The 16,659-nt window shown below is 41.8% G+C and overlaps 1 protein-coding gene across 1 annotated transcript in view; it reads left to right on the top strand.

Annotated features, from left to right (window-relative positions):
• Window positions 1-16,659, top strand: part of LOC136885649 (omega-amidase NIT2-like) — a 48,665-nt gene that overhangs the window by 19,745 nt on the left and 12,261 nt on the right. Inside the window, exon 3 of the mRNA XM_068229899.1 lies at window positions 2,330-2,476. Within this exon, the coding sequence (XP_068086000.1) occupies window positions 2,330-2,476 (147 nt within the window). The remainder of the gene's footprint in view (window positions 1-2,329; window positions 2,477-16,659) is intronic.

Below are 16,659 nucleotides of genomic sequence, written 5' to 3'. Positions count from 1 at the left end.
CTTTTCATGTTTCATGAACGATATGCCGTAAGAGGACATTTATTCAGAAAATGTATTTGTGAAGCAAGTTCCACTTTTTTTTGTTTACTTGTGATTATTTTCGATAGCTCCGTACATAAGACATTTAAAACTTTTTTTCTGTTTAGGCCTACTATTGAATGTTATTGAAAACTCCGTACATAATATTCGTTCAGAAATGTATTTGAGAAACAAGTTCTATTACTGTGTTGTTTTTATGTTTGTGAATATTGTTAATATATAGGAATATTGCATTAACAGTTGTGCATCATTCCCCATGGCTGTGCTCATGTTAATCATGCCTTTCCTCCGCCCCCCTCAATAAATACCCGAAGTCGGCGCGCGTCTGGTGGAGTCCTCATCCTGCATCGTTGGCATCATTAGGGCGAAAACAAAAAAATGCAACTACAATCCTGATGGATCCTGGCCTGCAGATTATGAGATGATGCAATAGTCATCGTCATGAATAGGCCTACTCTTGACAAATTCCCCCTGTGGGTGGGGGCGGTAGAATAACACCCACGGTATCCCCTGCCTGTCGTAAGAGGCGACTAAAAGGGGTCCCAGGGGCTCTCAAATAGGGAGCGTGGGCTGGCGACCACGGGGCCCTTATCTGAGTCCTGGCATTGCTTCCACTTACGTGTGCCAGGCTCCTCACGTTCATCTGTCCTATCCGACACAGGGAGTCTTTCATTTTCACGCCCTTCGTGGCCCTTGTCTTTCTTTGGCCGATATCTTCATTTTTCGAAGTGTCGGATTCTTTCCATTTTTTCTCTCTGATTAATGGCTTTTAGTGCCGGGAGTGTCCGAGGACAAGTTCGGCTCACCAGATGCGGGTCTTTTGATTTGACTCCCGTAGACGACCTGTGCGTCGTGATGAGAATGAAATGATGATGAAGACGACACATACACCCAGCCCCCGTGTCAGCGAAATTAACCAATTATGGTTAAAATTCCAGACCCCGCCGGGAATCGAACCCGGGACTCCTGTGACCAAAGGCCTGCACGCTAACCATTAAGCCATGGATCCGGACTCTCTGATTAGTGTTATATAGAATATGGTTGCCTAGTTGTACTTCCTTTTAAAACAATAATCACCACCACCACCACATCTTGACAAATATCCTAGAACTGGTATAATGTCCAAGGATATTTATATCCTAAGGATATGAGAGGGAGTATATCAAAGAGTTCTATTTTCTTACCATGATTTTCAAAATGTCTTATACAGATACACTTAAGATACTTGAGCCTTCTTGATATTAGCATTACCCCGACGGTATTACGTTTGCGAATCCTAGAGGTCTTTAATTTTAACGCCTTTCGTGGCCCATACCCTCATTTTCCGAAGTGTTGGAACTATTCTATTTTCCCCTCTGATTAGTATTAATAGAGGGTGGTTAAACAATAATCACCACCACCTGACATTAGCATTATGTTGGTATTTTTTTAACATGGGTATGTTTTCGGACTGGGTGTTCATCTAGAATTAGCGTCATCAATTTCCCGACATCATTGTAACCATGGCAACTTGTGTTCGTCTATGTATACTAGGTCTGTGGCGTCATCTTCTCACTGTGCGCTTTCTTCCTGTAACTTGAGAAAATCTTGTTTCAGGTGAACCCCTTTCTACTCTTCAGTTCACATTTTCACAATTAAAATCATTGAACTGACCGGAAATCGAACCCAGGGCCTAGGAATAAGCCAAAGACATGCTATTCGTACACCACAGGTCTGGCTAATAATAATAATAATAATAATAATAATAATAATAATAATAATAATAATATAGATAGCATTCTAAGCTACGAGGTCTAGAATTTTCTCACCATTCTTTTGTGGATACACTCATTTTTATTTCGATTTATGAGAACTCTTCATCGCCCATGGTAAGAGGCTTTTTTTTTTTTAATTGCCATTTGTTCCGTGCGTCGACCTATAGAGATCTTTTGCCCCTATTTGCACCATATGATATCAACCTGCGTGTAATTGGAATTTCGGAAAGGAACGGCACAAACACCAAGTCCCCAGGCTAAGGATATTCATCATTTACAATTAAAAACCCCTGACACGGCCGGGAATCGAACCCGGGGCCGCCGGGTGACAGGCGGACGCGTTGCCTCGTACACCGCGGGGCCGGACGTGGTACGAGACTACTAAGCGGGGAACAACCAAATAATCTATAGGTCTACTCGCTTTCTCGTCTTCTAAACATAAAAACATACCCAAGATTCTCTGCTTTTCCTTTTAACGGAGAAAATGTATTATACAAATGCGAAATGTTTCTAAAATTGATTGCTTCCTGTCCTAGATTTCCGTATTGGATTAATCCAGCTTCTAGTGGGCAAAGACAAAGCAGCGAATGTACAACGAGCGGCGGAACAGATAAAGATTGCCAAAAACAATGGATCCCAAATGGTCATTCTTCCTGAATGCTTTAATTCCCCATATGGAACAAGTAAGTTTACAACCGAAATATATATATTTTTCTTTATAGACATATAGGCCTACAGAGTCTAGCAATAATATATGATAATTTTGCAGTGGTGCTGCGAGATCTGTAAGACTGGAAACAGTGGATAAGTGGACCATGACACATTGTCGAGGAGATAGTTATTCTTTAACTCAGTGAATATTTTATAACATACGGTGACTTAGCATATGACATGGGATAGTCACCTAATAGCGTGTGGGGCCTCCTCTGGCCCTGCGAACTGCAGTGAGACGCCGTGGAAGTGAGTCGACAAGTCTCTGGTAGTCCTCTGGACGCCGCTGACACCAAATCGTTTGCAGAGCGGCCGCCAATGCTGGTCTGTTCGTGGGTGCAGGATCCATGGCACGGAGCCTGCGTTCCAAGGCATCCCAGATATGCTCGACAGGGTTCATATCGGGGCTCCTGGGTGGCCATGGCAGTCGTTAGACCTCCGCTGCGTGTTCCTGGAACCATTCCCGGGAGAAGTGGGAGCGATGTGGCGGCGCGTTATCATCTTGAAACACCGCAGAACCGTCTGGGCGCTGGAAGGCCAAAAATAGGTGGAGATGGTCTCCGAGCAGCTCAACATACCGCGTACCATTCAAAGTCTCTTCCAGAACAATTAGGGAGCCCATTCCATACCAGGAAAATGCATCCCAGACCATAACAGAGACACCAGCGCCCTGGACCACACCTTCGAGGCAGGCGGGATCCATCGTTTCATGTGGTCTGCGCCATACACGGTGCCTTCCTTCGGCATGGTGCAGTTGAAATCATGATTCGTCCGACCATATCACGTTACGCCATTGTTCCAGTGTCCATCACTGGTGACTGGCGACAAATGCGCGTCGTTGTGCCCGATGACGTTAGGTTAACAGTGGCACCCGTGTGAGGCGCCGGCTCCCATACCCCATAGAACCCATGTTCCTACGGATTGTTCACTGGGAGACGTGTCTAGCACGGCCTGTGTTGAAATGAGACGTGATTTGTTGCACGGTTGCCCGTCTGTCACTATTGACAATCAGTCTCAGATGTCGCCGGTCACGGACATCGAGGGTGGCTGGACGGCCGGTCGTTCGTCTGTTGTGGACGGTGACATCCGCATTCAACCATTCACGATACACCCTGGACACCGTTGATCTTGTGAAGCCGAATTCCCGCACCACTTCCGAAATCGCACTTCCCATCCGTCGGGCACCGACCACCATACCCCGTTCGAACGATGTCAGCTCACGACGACGTTCCATGTTACACCTATAACATGCACAGCCACTGCTCACAAGGTCTCCTATACAACTGCCGCTGGCACAGGGGGCGTGTGGTGCGCAGACAACACACCTGCGCATCAGTGCTCCGCTATCCTATGACATTTGCTCAGTCAGTGTACATTGCTGGCCATTAACACTCCTACACCATGAAGGCGTCCGACTCGTCTGAATGGTCAGCGTACTGGCATTCGGCTCAGAGGGTCCCGGGTTCGATTCCCGGCCGGGTCGGAGTTTTAAACTTCATTGGTTAATTCCAATGGCCCGGGGCCTGTGCTGTCCCCAACATCCCTGCAACTCACACATCACACTATCCTCCACCACAATAACACGCAGTAACCTACACATGGCAGATGCCGCCCACCCTCATCCGAGGGTCTGCCTTATAAAGACTGCACTCGGCTAGAAATAGCCACACGAAATTAATTCATACCATGAAGGCGGCATGCAACAAACGTCAACTTTCGAAGAAACGTGGAAATGAAAGTCCACAGCCTGTTTCCAGTCATTTGAACGAGTCAGAAATGGAATGAATGAGGCCCCATCTAGCGGTGAGGATAGGAATTGTGCCAGATGCCGAGGCCGGTCTCACTCCTGTGAGGGCAATGATTAATGACTGATAGATGAAACGGAATGATAATAGAGAGCATTTCTGAAATGAAAGACGACAGAGAATGCCTGTTTCGTCCAGCACAAATCTCACATGGAGTGACCGGGATTTGAACTATGGAACCCAGTGGTGAGCCACGGAGGATTCTAAATTAAAGGGCTGCACTCGGCTAGAGGTAATATCTAAAACCAACTCAAGAACTCGTCGTTGAAAACTAAATCAGTGTACTGTATAGTTTGGAATGCCATAAATAGAGATATTCCTCCCCAAGAGAAAACATAGATGGGTCATAAATAATGCAAAAGATGTTTTAAGGTCGAAGTCCTAAATGTACAATACAACAATAACATAAGTTCAGTTAAAATTTAACGATATTACGCTTGTGAATAATAATAATAATAATAATAATAATAATAATAATAATAATAATAATAATAATAATAATAATAATAATAATAATAATAATAATAATAATAATAATAATAATAATAATAATACCGGTAGGTACACCTCTACGCCGCACATTTAAATCTTGCGCCAATAAAACCTCCTATACTGGAGGAACAGTGAACTTGGAACTAGACCTCCTTAAACTCTTACTCAGAAGATGTCACTACCTTAATTTTGTGATTGTGAAGTCTCCAGGACTGTGTGAATTTTGACGTGTTTTGGTTACCATTTAACAAGAAGTTTGGACTTTGTACAACAGATGTCACTACAAAAACTATGATCATGCACCTTGGTGCGAAATACAAGAACTTTCTTTCGAAGAAATTTTGTATTCATAAGTTTTTTCTTTACTAAATTTCGTTCATTCATTTGTGGGTTGGCAATATTTTCCTTTTCTATCCGCCAGTTTTGAATCCAGCCAATAGCTAATTTTTGTAATTAATTTCCGACCAATCCTGGATTTCTTCTTCGACTTTGAGTGTAAATTTTGTATGGTCCAATAAAATTGAGAGGGTGTGGCTTGATTATTCATGAAAGGTCTCGAAACTTCCCCGAGGGTTTATAAACTGCGGATTTTCACGTCTCTTGGCCATTTGATCAAGATCTAACTAAGTGTATGTATGTGAAGCAGGAGGCGGGAGGTGCCTCTTTCTGCAGGCAGCTGTTCTTCAGCAAGGTAATGGCCGTTTAACATCTTTATTTATTGCTAGCTCCGCAGTTTAACCCGAGGGATAGGTCTGAAACTTTAATATGTAGCCAACTTCTCTAAAATGTAAATTCTGTCGACTAATGTGAAAATTTCACAAAATCTGTAACTGTAATTCGGGGATAGAGAGTGATTTACCTTCTCGAGCTCCCCTTCATATTGGTTTGAGGGGACTACGTTTTGTAACTGGTTTTCTTCTTTTCCGTAATGTATTAAATTATTCTTATACGAGTCATCCCCATAGTTTGGGAATAGCCCCAGTTTCATCGGCCTAGTGCCTTTTAGGTTTTAAGAATGCATATTTAGGAGTGCAAGTACACGCCTCCATTCAATTTGGTGTTTCGGGCCATTTACTTAACCTGTTATTTTCTGCTAAGGCCCAGTAGGTTAGGTACAAGATACCCCTGTTTCTTTTTTGCAAGTTGTTCCTTGATGGCAAATAATTGTAAGTTCATTAAGGAGGCTAGGCTTACTAGTATTGCAAATGTATCTACATTTTGCTAGTTGTTTTACGTTGCGCCGACACAGATAGGTCTTATGGCGATGATGGGACAGGAAAGGCTTAGGAATGGGAAGGAAGCGGCCGTGGCGTTAATTAAGGTACAGCCCCAGCATTTGTCTGGTGTGAAAATGGGAAACCACGGAAAACCATCTTCAGGGCTTCCGACAGTGGGATTCGAACCAACTATTTCCCGAATGCAAGCTCACAGCCGCGCGCCCGTAACCGCACGGCCAACTCGCCCGGTCCATACATAATCAAGGGCTGTGTTGACATACTCGTTGCTCAATTTACTTTCGTGTTCTATCTTTCTTTAAAGACATCCTGCTTCCCGGAAAAGAGAAAATGGCAAAAATTACTCCAATTCTAAAGGGAGGGAACTCAGAGATGATAGCAAACTATCACCCTGTTTCAATAATTAAGGCTATAGCAAAGGAATATGAGCATATACTGTATTCTAGGATTTACGACCATATTCAGGTAGAGCTATCATAATGTCAGCATGGCTTTATGCCCAGCAGATCTGTCATTCATTTCTAACTTGCAGCCAGGCTGAGTGGCTCAGGTGGTTGAGGCGCTGGCCTTCTGACCCCAACTTGGAAGGTTCTATCCTGGTTCAGTCCGGTGGTATTTGAAAGTGCTCAAATATGTCAGGCTCGTGTTGGTAGATTTACTGGCACCTAAAAGAACTCTTGCGGGACTAAATTCCGGCACCTCAGCGTCTCTGAAAACCATAAAAGTAGTTAGTGGGACATAAAGCCAGTAACATTATTATACTAACATGCTGGTTTTTACTCAAAAGATGTACAATGCATCAGGCACAAATAGAAGTGTACCGGAGGTACACCCGCCCCGTACATTTAAAAAAAGCTCCTTGGAGAATTGCATCTAAAAGCTAAAACTCGCAACAACTAGCGCAAGAAGTTTGGATATTTCTCAACAGATGTCGCCACTATAAACTTATGTTATGCCCTCTGGTGTGAAGATGAACTATTCAAATTGTAGGGTAATTTTGTATGTTAAGGTTTCCTAAACTTAATTGATTATACTTTGTTTTCAGTGTTCAAAAGTTATTAAAACATCTGTCTCTTCCCGCCGACTTGAGACGTTGGCCAATGACAAATTTTGTACATTTAGTTTTCTACCAATCAAAATTTTCTGGTAATTATTTGATTATCTTTTTTTTGCTAATGGCTTTACGTCACACCGACACAGATATGTCTTATGGTGACGATGGGACAGGAAAGGGCTAGGACTGGGAAGGAAGCGGCCGCGGCCTTAATTAAGGTACAGCCCCAGCATTTGCCTGGTGTGAAAATGGGAAACCACGGAAAACCATCTTCAGGGCTGCCGACAGTGGGGTTCGAACCTACTATCTCCCGAATACTGGATACTGGCCGTACTTAAGATATTTGATTATCCAATAATAATAGGGGGTGTGTCAGGCCTTAGCCCAGAGTTTTCTGGAACTTTCTCCTTGGGTATAAGAGCTGGCACATTTTCAGACCAGGTTGTCTTATTGATCACTCCAGTGTACAGTGCGTGTTTATAAAGAGGTAGGGGTGCCTTGCCCATCTTCAAGAGGTCCACCAGCTCAAGGTAATGGTAGTTCAAGCTTAATTATGTGATAGTCTTTGAAAGCTAGCTCGAGGGGAAGGTTTCAACTTATTAGTAAAGTAACCTTATTTTCTAAAATGTAAATTTCAAAGAAGTCGAAAGAACTCGCCCTCTCAACTTGATCTTGAGGTGACTATGATTTTGTTACCTTTAAAATCTATCTTGTAATTTCTATAACTGAAATATTTTTCTCCATCTAGTCACCTCAGTAGTATAGGCTTAGCCTCTGTTAACGTCGGGTCATAAGCCCAAATAGGGTTGTATGCATGTAATGTAAATTTCTAAGAGTGCAAGGGTTCGCCTCCTTTCCATTTTGGCTTTTGGGCCAGTAATTTAACCTTTGTTTTTAGTGAAGGCCTTGTAGAATGGGTGCTCGATACCTCCGTTAAACTCTATTTTATTCCTTTCATGGTAAAGATATGAGACTGTTGAGCATTTTAGACAGTGCATACTGTTTGATTTTGTAAAAAGTAGGTTGTGCCTTTGATAGGCGTGGAAAATTTTGAAAATAGATTCCTAAGTGTAAATCGATAGAGCAATAACACTCTTCCTATTAATGTAAAGGTGTTAATGTAACGGTTGAATGGTGCCTTTGGAAGGCCGGAATGGTATAATGTTTGGAGAGTAGTCTCCTAGATAATTTCCTGGAGCAAAGGTGCTCGTGTCATTGACTATATTACTTCTATATCTCATTGTTTTTACCTGAAATCTTGTTTTTTGCTTAGAGAACTGTTTTGTTAAAATTTAACACCTGAAAAGAAACCCAAAAAGAAAAGGAGAAAGAAATATAGCTCTAATTTTAAAGTTTAAAATTTATCTTCTGATTGTTTTATATCCACCCATTCATGCCCGCACCTTCTTTAACCTCTGTAAACCATGGTAACCACGTAACAAGAACCAATGTAATATACATGGATCTAGAGAAGGCCTTTGATAAGGTGGACCATAAAATTCTTTTGACAAAGTTACATCAGTTTGGACTCTCAAAACCATTACTTCAACTATTAAGTTCCTATTTAAAATTTAGGCAACAGTCTGTTTGTTTCAAAAGTGAAATTTCACATAATTTTGTTAGTTCTTCTGGTGTGCCACAAGGGTCCAATCTTGGGCCTCTTCTATTTCTCATTATGGCTAATGATTTGCCTGAAATGATTCATTCCTCTGATTGTTTGTTGTTTGCTGATGACGTAAAGTTATATAAGGCCATATATAAATGCAGTGACATGAATGATTTGCAACAGGATATTAATAAATATTAATAAATTATTCCTAAATGTTAAGAAATGTAAAGTTATGGTATTTACCTGGACAAAGGAATATATAAATCTGACATATTATATTGGTGAAACAACACTTGAAATTGTAATGTCTATTAATGATTTAGGAATTATTTTCGACAGCAAATTAACTTTGATATCCATATTGCAAGAATAATGAGTCTATCTAACAAGATGCTTGGTTTTATTATTAGAAATTCCAAATTATTTAGGCTACTCAACCGGAAGTAATTGTTAAGTAGTAGATAAGTTTAGTACGAAGCAAGTTAGAATATCCATCGGTAATCTGGGACCCCCTTTATAAGGACCAAACATCACACTGAGACAGTACAAAATAAATTTCTAAGATATTTAGGCTCTATCATAAAACTTTCAATGTATTTTGTCCATTTGACATTCTAACCCAGTATTTAAGATATTTATTCAATTTCATGTCTTTGAAAAACAGGAGAACATTAATTTTGTTACAGATATTGACGAAAATTTTGAATGGAAAAATTGACTGTCAAGAATTACTTTCTTTCATTCCTTTTCATGTACCACAAGTAACATCACTACAGCAAGTACGATTTCACATCCCAAGTTCTAGTAGCATTCATCACTCCAATTCACCACTACTGTAGTTAAAACATTATCGGTTTATAATTCAAGTAGTGCACAAGTTGATTTATTTGCTACCGGGCGAGTTGGCCATGCGGTTAGGGTCGCGCAGCTGTGAGCTTGGATCTGGGAGATAGTGGGTTCGAACCACACTGTCAGTAGCCCTGAAGATGGTTTTCCATGGTTTCCCATTTTCACACCAGGCAAATGCAGGGGCTGTACCTTAATTAAGACCATGGCCGCTTCTTTCCCAATCCTAGGCCTTTCCTGTCCCAAGACCTATGTATGTCGGGGGGGGACGTAGATTTATTTGCTGGTGCTAGACTGTTCAATAAGCAAAAATAAAGGCTATTTTTTACTAAATCATAATCATTATTAAATTCATTTTTGCTGGAATGCTAGGTACCCACTCATAAGTTTCTGTTTTTTGTCTTCTTTTTCTAACTTGTTCAGTATTTTTCTATGGCTGATGTATAGCCTATATTATTATGATTTTATTTCTGGTAATAATTTTAAATCATGTTCTGCTTATTAGTTTTCTTGTTATTACTGTTACTATTATTATTATTTTTTGTTTGGTGCATTTAAAGTTTAAATCCCATATGTCCTGAAGGAACGTCATTGGGCTCGTACTATCAAATAAATACATTAATTTCCAAATTCTCTGAAATAATTAAAAAAAAAAAAAAAACTAGGTAAACAACCGATAGGCATTCTGCCACTTTGGCGATTCCCTAAATACAGATCGTCGGTGACACTGACTGAAAGATTGGTCGCATGCGGCACGATATCAGCGTGGTTGCATCTGGCATGGTTGCTTCTGGCAGATAACCAGTAGCAGACGATACTGAACACTGCTTGATTTTTAAATTGCATAACTATTCGCTGCCCAACATTAACACCAGCAGTCATCACTTCTCACTTGCAACCATGGTGACGGTATTAATAGGATAGGTGATATAGAGAGCGCTTTCAACATGTCCCCTATAATGCACGGCTGACTAGATCTCTCGATCGCTTGTGAAATCCAGCATAAATCTGTAAATGGAAAGTTTCTGCATCATGCTGCTAAGACGCTAGCCACCTACGACACGACAGGAATCATTGTGCCGTAATTATCGTATTTCCAGCTTCATATGTATTGTTTTGCTGTCACAAATGTTGCTATTGGGTTCATAATAAGGTGTTTGTTATTGAGAGTTGATGGTTATGCACTAATTTGTTTGTGTTTTATTTTGTAATGTAGTTATTTAGTTTCTAACATTTTTTACATATCTTCGAATATGTGATATTGTTGTGCGCCTTTTTGTACTTTGAAGGTACAGCATGAAAATGGTTAGCATTTCAGGGCATGCGCACAGAGCAGGAAGGACTAATGCCATCTAGAGTCTGTATAAAAATAAGTGTTGCACATAAAATAAAAAATACAGAATACAAGATTAAAAGACAAAATACGATTAATCAATAGGCCAAACCCCTTCCATCTCTCTATTTCCACAAATCCCTTTCTCTACTCCTAAACCCTTTACGTCAACCCGCCTGAATCTCTTGGACAGAGAAAAAGCATTGCCTTCAAAGGGAAAAACTTTGTTAAAAAAAAAAAGTGTTTCTCAGTCGGAAGTCGTGTTCGAGCGTTGTTTGTTTGTGTAAAGCTCGTCTTATGCCTCAAGAAAGAAAGAGGAACACTTACCAGCACATGTTGGAATTTGATCTCAGCAGGATTGTGCCCTACGAAGACTACGGTTCATCGTTCCGCCATATTGCTGCTCGTGTTGGTCTGGGTCCCATGACTGTCCTGCGAATATAGAATCGATGAGTCCTGTAGGGAGATACAGAACATCATGCAGGGTCTCAGCAGCCCCTTAACAGTAACGCCTCAGAGGACAGACATGTTGTCCGCGCGATCTTGCGGGGATCGTCACGAACCCTGAGTCAGGAACCTGGCTCTTGCAGGACGTGTCCGCACCGACAGTGCGACAACACCATTTGTAAACAGCTGATGATGAATGCAATGCATTCGAAACATGTTCTGTGATTATTTTTTAATGTCTTTTTAAATAGCCTAAGGCTAAATAAAAGAGAAAGTATCGATTAGGTGGAACCTTTTCTTCATTAATTATTGGAACACCATTGACTATCGGCAGGGTGACTATTGTTGCGGCTTCCCTTCCTTTGATGCCGCAGCAAAGAGAGACGCGCCTGCAGTGGTGTGCGGAATGACGACCATGGATAGAGTCCTGCAAAGTTAATGACTTGGCGGATGCAAACCGCACGGCAGTGCAGATAATTTATAAATAACGAAGTTTATTACAATAATCTTATTGGTTTTTACGTCCTAACTACTTTTATGGTTTTCATTTGGCAGAATTTAGTCCCACAGGAGTTCTTACGTGCCAGTAAATCTACTGACATGAGGCTGACGTATTTGAGCACCTTTAAGTACCATCGGACTTAGCCAGGATCGAACTTGCCAAGTTGGGGTCAGAAGGCCAGCGCCTCAACCAACTAAGTCACTCAGCCCAGCATGAAGTTTATCGATTTTCACTCAGGTATACCCCTATTTTTGCTTGTGGTTAGGTGACCCTTGATGTTGGTATGGGAGAATGGTGATGTATAAAGAGCCTTGAGACCATTAAGCTGTAAATCTAACCCAAGTCTAACTGGCTCCTGTCTGCAATTAGGGGAAGGAAAGAACAAAGGCTCCGGAAATGAACCGCTCAGTACATTGGTAGTTGTGGCAAGAGAAAATTCTGCATAAACCTGTGACTGTCTGGTGGTAGGTATCAGGCCTGTTGTACTGTGTTAACATAGGCCTACCTATCCATTTCAATACCTTGGATGTCATACAGTTAAATATTTACAATATCTGCGGATAACCATTCATGGATGCGGATAACATTTTGTATATCCGCTAAGAGCTCTAACCATGGACACAGGAGTGGGGTCATGTTGTCTTTCCGATGAATCCTGGTAATGCGTACACCATCATGATTGACGTATCCATGTGTGGAGCCACCAAGGAGAATGAAAGTTGCTAGCTTGCATTCGTCACCATCATATTTGGTCAGCCGTCGTTAAATTCCTGACGTGTTAAGGCCTGTGACTGTGTCCTATCTTCGAAGCCTCTGTGACGCAACATTTCAACAGGACAATGCACGACCTCATGTTACCGTGCTGTCCTGACCTTCGGGGTGTTCAGCTGTTGCCCTGGCAAGCATGTTCTTGAGATCTGTCACCCACTGAGAACATCTGGTCATGGGGTGCAGACAAACTGGCATGCCACCACTCACCAGCCACTACGTCTGATGAACTCTGGCATACAGCTGAAGCTGCATGGAATGAAGTATCCGTTCTGTCATTCAAGCTCAGTTCGACTCGATGGCCAGCCAGATTACATCTGTTATTGCTGCCAGAGATGGCAGCTCTGGGTACTAATTTGTACACAATCTGTACCTCAAAATTACACTCATGTTAAAAAAAAAAACAGAAGACCTTGAAGGACTAGAGATATGAAGTTCATATTCACAGGACATGTTCATTAGTATGTTCTGCAGAAACGACCAGCATTTCAGTCACCTAGGTTCAGCATGTGTCCTGTTGCCTAGTAGGCACTGGGTCCTCCATGGGCACTGATAATTTGTTCCATGTCTGATGGCATCGACATGTATAAGGTGCGAATGGTATCCTGGGGTATAGCCATCCATGCTGCATTCAGCTGGTTTCACAGTTCATCTTTGGTGGTTGCCATTGGGTCACAGCGCCGCACCCGTCGTTTCACCATATTCCACACATTTTCGATTGGCAACAAGTCTGGTGATTGGGCGGGGCAGAGCTACAGTGTGACATCCTGTGACAACAAGAAGGCACATGTTCGTGCAGCAACATGTGGTCATGCATTGTCCTGCTAAAATATAGCGTCTGGGGTGTCGTGCAGAAAGGGTACGGCTATGGGCCGCAGGATGTCATTCACATAGGTCAAACTGGTCACAGTGCCCTGGACACACACTAACTGTGATTTGTGGTTGTACCCAATAGTACCCCACACCATAAGGCCTTGAGTTTAGCTGGTAATTTGTGCAAATGCAGTCAATGTGATACCTCTCGCCCTGTCTGCGGCGAACCAAAATGTGGCCATCATTTTCAAACAAACAGAACCTGGATTCGTCCGAAAACACTGTCTGCTGCCATCCCTCCCCCCAGTGATATAGTACCATGCACCATTGCAGTCTAGCATGTTTATGCACATTAGTCAAAGGTACGTCGAGAAGTGAACGACGCGCCCGTAACCCAGACCGTAATAAACGGTGACAGACTGTCACTCCTGATAGTCTACAATGTGTTACACTGTTCCACTGTTACGCCAGAGCCGAGGACGCAGATCTGTCCTGTAATGCCATTCGGATGACGTGTTGATTTTCTCGGGGTGGGGGGTCTGGGTGGTGCGACCAGATCCATCTCGTCGTGTTCTGCAGCCTTCTATGAACCATTCTGTACACACCCGTTGCACTGCCAACACACTTTGTCCCACACGAGCAGCAGTTTCCTAGATGGATGCATCACGTTCTCTCATGCCAATAATGCGCCCTCTTTCAAACTCACTCATTTGATGGCATGGTTCTTGCATACATCTGCGAGGCATCCTGCATGTCTGCTGAAGTCACACCGATCCATTACCTTCGGTTTATAGTGACAACGAGAGCCGCAGGTACATTTCACCAATCAGTGGTGGTGCACTGAGGTATCGATGTGAACCTTGAACCTGAGAGCCGATATGGTTCAAATGCTAATAATTTTTTCAGAACATACTAATGCACATGTCCTGTGAATATGAACTTCCTATCTCTAGTGTTTCAAGGTGTTCTAGTTTTTATGAACATGAGTGTACATGTAAATTCAATCAATACAATAAGTATAATTCTGCTCTCTGATTACCTTCCTGATGTAGCAATTTGAATGGCCAGCAGTGTAGATTAAACTAACAAGAGTTTTCAGCTGCAGTGCTATTAAGCTGTGGGTACAGACTTTCGAAAATATGGCTTCTGATATAAAAATTAGGAATAGGCCTGTACGAAGTCATGATCGTAAGTATTGACGTACAGCGTGGTGGGTATTGTTGAAATATCTACACAGTATGAGTTTTAATTTTCCAAGTTCTTTAAAATCATTTAAGAAAAGACTATATAAACAACTGATAGGGAATCTGCCACCTGGGCGACAGTTCTAAATGCAAATCAGTGATGAATGAAATTTCATTTCTAAGATTTAAAACAAATGTATACATCTTTAGGATTACGAGTTTCAAATCATTTTCCACCACCGGGGTTAATACTGTAGATATGTTCGGCTGGGGCTCCAGTAGCGTGAAATGCACCTCACGATGCTCGGCCGCCTAAAATTTGAGATGCTTCCAATAAGCCTTTTGACGATCCACCTAGGTGATTTTCAACTTGTTGGAATTCTGAGAAGCCGTTCTATCCTCTCAAATGCGTTTTCAATAATTTTGAAACCATTTATAGTTCATATGTCTCAACATTTTGCAAAATAAATATATATTTCCAATTCCTCACACAGCAGTTTTCTGAAATGTTCACTCTGTTGAGGTATAAAAATCTAAATTTAATTAAAACTGAGCTACAGTAGTAAATGGTATACCTCCTGCTTACATGAACAGGATATGTTATGTTGAAAAATAAATTGCGAAGTTCTTTTGTATGTTCTGGACAACTGAAACTTATGGTGGTGGTGGTTATTGTTTTAAGAGGAAGTACAACACAGCAACCATCCTCTATAAACACTAAACAGAGGGGAAAATGGAAGGGGTACAACACTTCAAAAAAATGAAGGTATCGGTTAAAGAAAGACATGAAGGGCGTGAAAATGAGAGTCGATACCTAATAATGTTATGATTGGAAAAGAACAAGAGTTGACTAAAGGAGTTTGGATAGGATAGATGTAAGTGAGGAGCCAGGCACAAGTAGGTGGAAGCAATGCCAGGACTCAGCTAAGGTCCCTATGATAGCCAACCCATGTTCCCAAGTTAGCCTCTTAGGTCCCTTTAAGTTGCCTCTTATGGCAGGCAGGGGATATACTTCAATATGCCTAAGTTCAATTACCTCCTGTGGGTGGGGTCGGTAGAATACATCCACAGAATACCCCACCTGTTGTAAAAGGTGACTGAATGAGAACCCAGGGGCTTTCATTTTGGGAGTGTGGTTTGGTGATCATGGGTCCCCCAGACAAATCTGGCATTACTGTCACTTACTCGTGCCAGGCTCCTCGCCTTCATCTTTTCTATCTGACTTCCCTTGGTCAACTGTTATTCTTTTCCGACCCCAACGGTATTAGGTTTATGAAGCCTAGGGAGTCTATCCTTTTCATGTCCCTCATGGCCCTTCCCTTTCTTTAGCTGGTAATTTCATTCTTTGAAGAGTCTGACTTCTTCCATTTTCCTTCTAATTAGTGTTAATAGAGGATGGTTGCCCAGTTGTACTTCCTCAAAAACAATAATCACCACCAGCACCATTTTACCCCTAAGGGTGGGGGTGGTAGAATTACACCCACAGTATCCCCTGCCTGTTGTAAGAGATGACTAAAATGGGCCCCAGGGACTCGTAACTCGAGAGCGTGGGTTGGCGACGATGGGGTCTTTAGCCGAGTCCTGGCATTGCTTTCACTTACTTGTGCCAGGCTCCTCACTTTCATCTATCCTATCCAACCTGGTCAGCTTTTGTTCTTTTCCGACCACAACGGTATTAGCTTTGTGAATCCTAGGGAGTCTTTGATTTTCACGCCCTTCATGGCCCTTGTCTTTCTTTGGCTGCTACCTTCCATATTTTCTCTCTGATTAGTGTTAATAGAGGATATTTTCTCTCTGATTATTAATAGAGGATGGTTGCCCAGTTGTACTTCCTCCTAAAACACTGACCTGTCATTGTGTTTATCTCATGTGTTCATGTTCTTATCTTTCTCTACTTTTTGTTTTTGCCATTCCATTAATTATGAAGTAACATAGTATAGTCATGTCAAGATGTGTCAATAACAATTCCTTCCCCCTTTCAGAATATTCTTGATAATTTTAAAACCAATATATGCCCATGGGGGTCATTAACAAACTACAATATTAATTTTTAATCTCTCTTTCTAT

Source organism: Anabrus simplex, chromosome 1 (genome assembly GCF_040414725.1).
Source record: "Anabrus simplex isolate iqAnaSimp1 chromosome 1, ASM4041472v1, whole genome shotgun sequence".
Classification (NCBI taxonomy): domain Eukaryota; kingdom Metazoa; phylum Arthropoda; class Insecta; order Orthoptera; family Tettigoniidae; genus Anabrus; species Anabrus simplex.
This window is presented reverse-complemented; position numbering and strand designations above follow the sequence as displayed.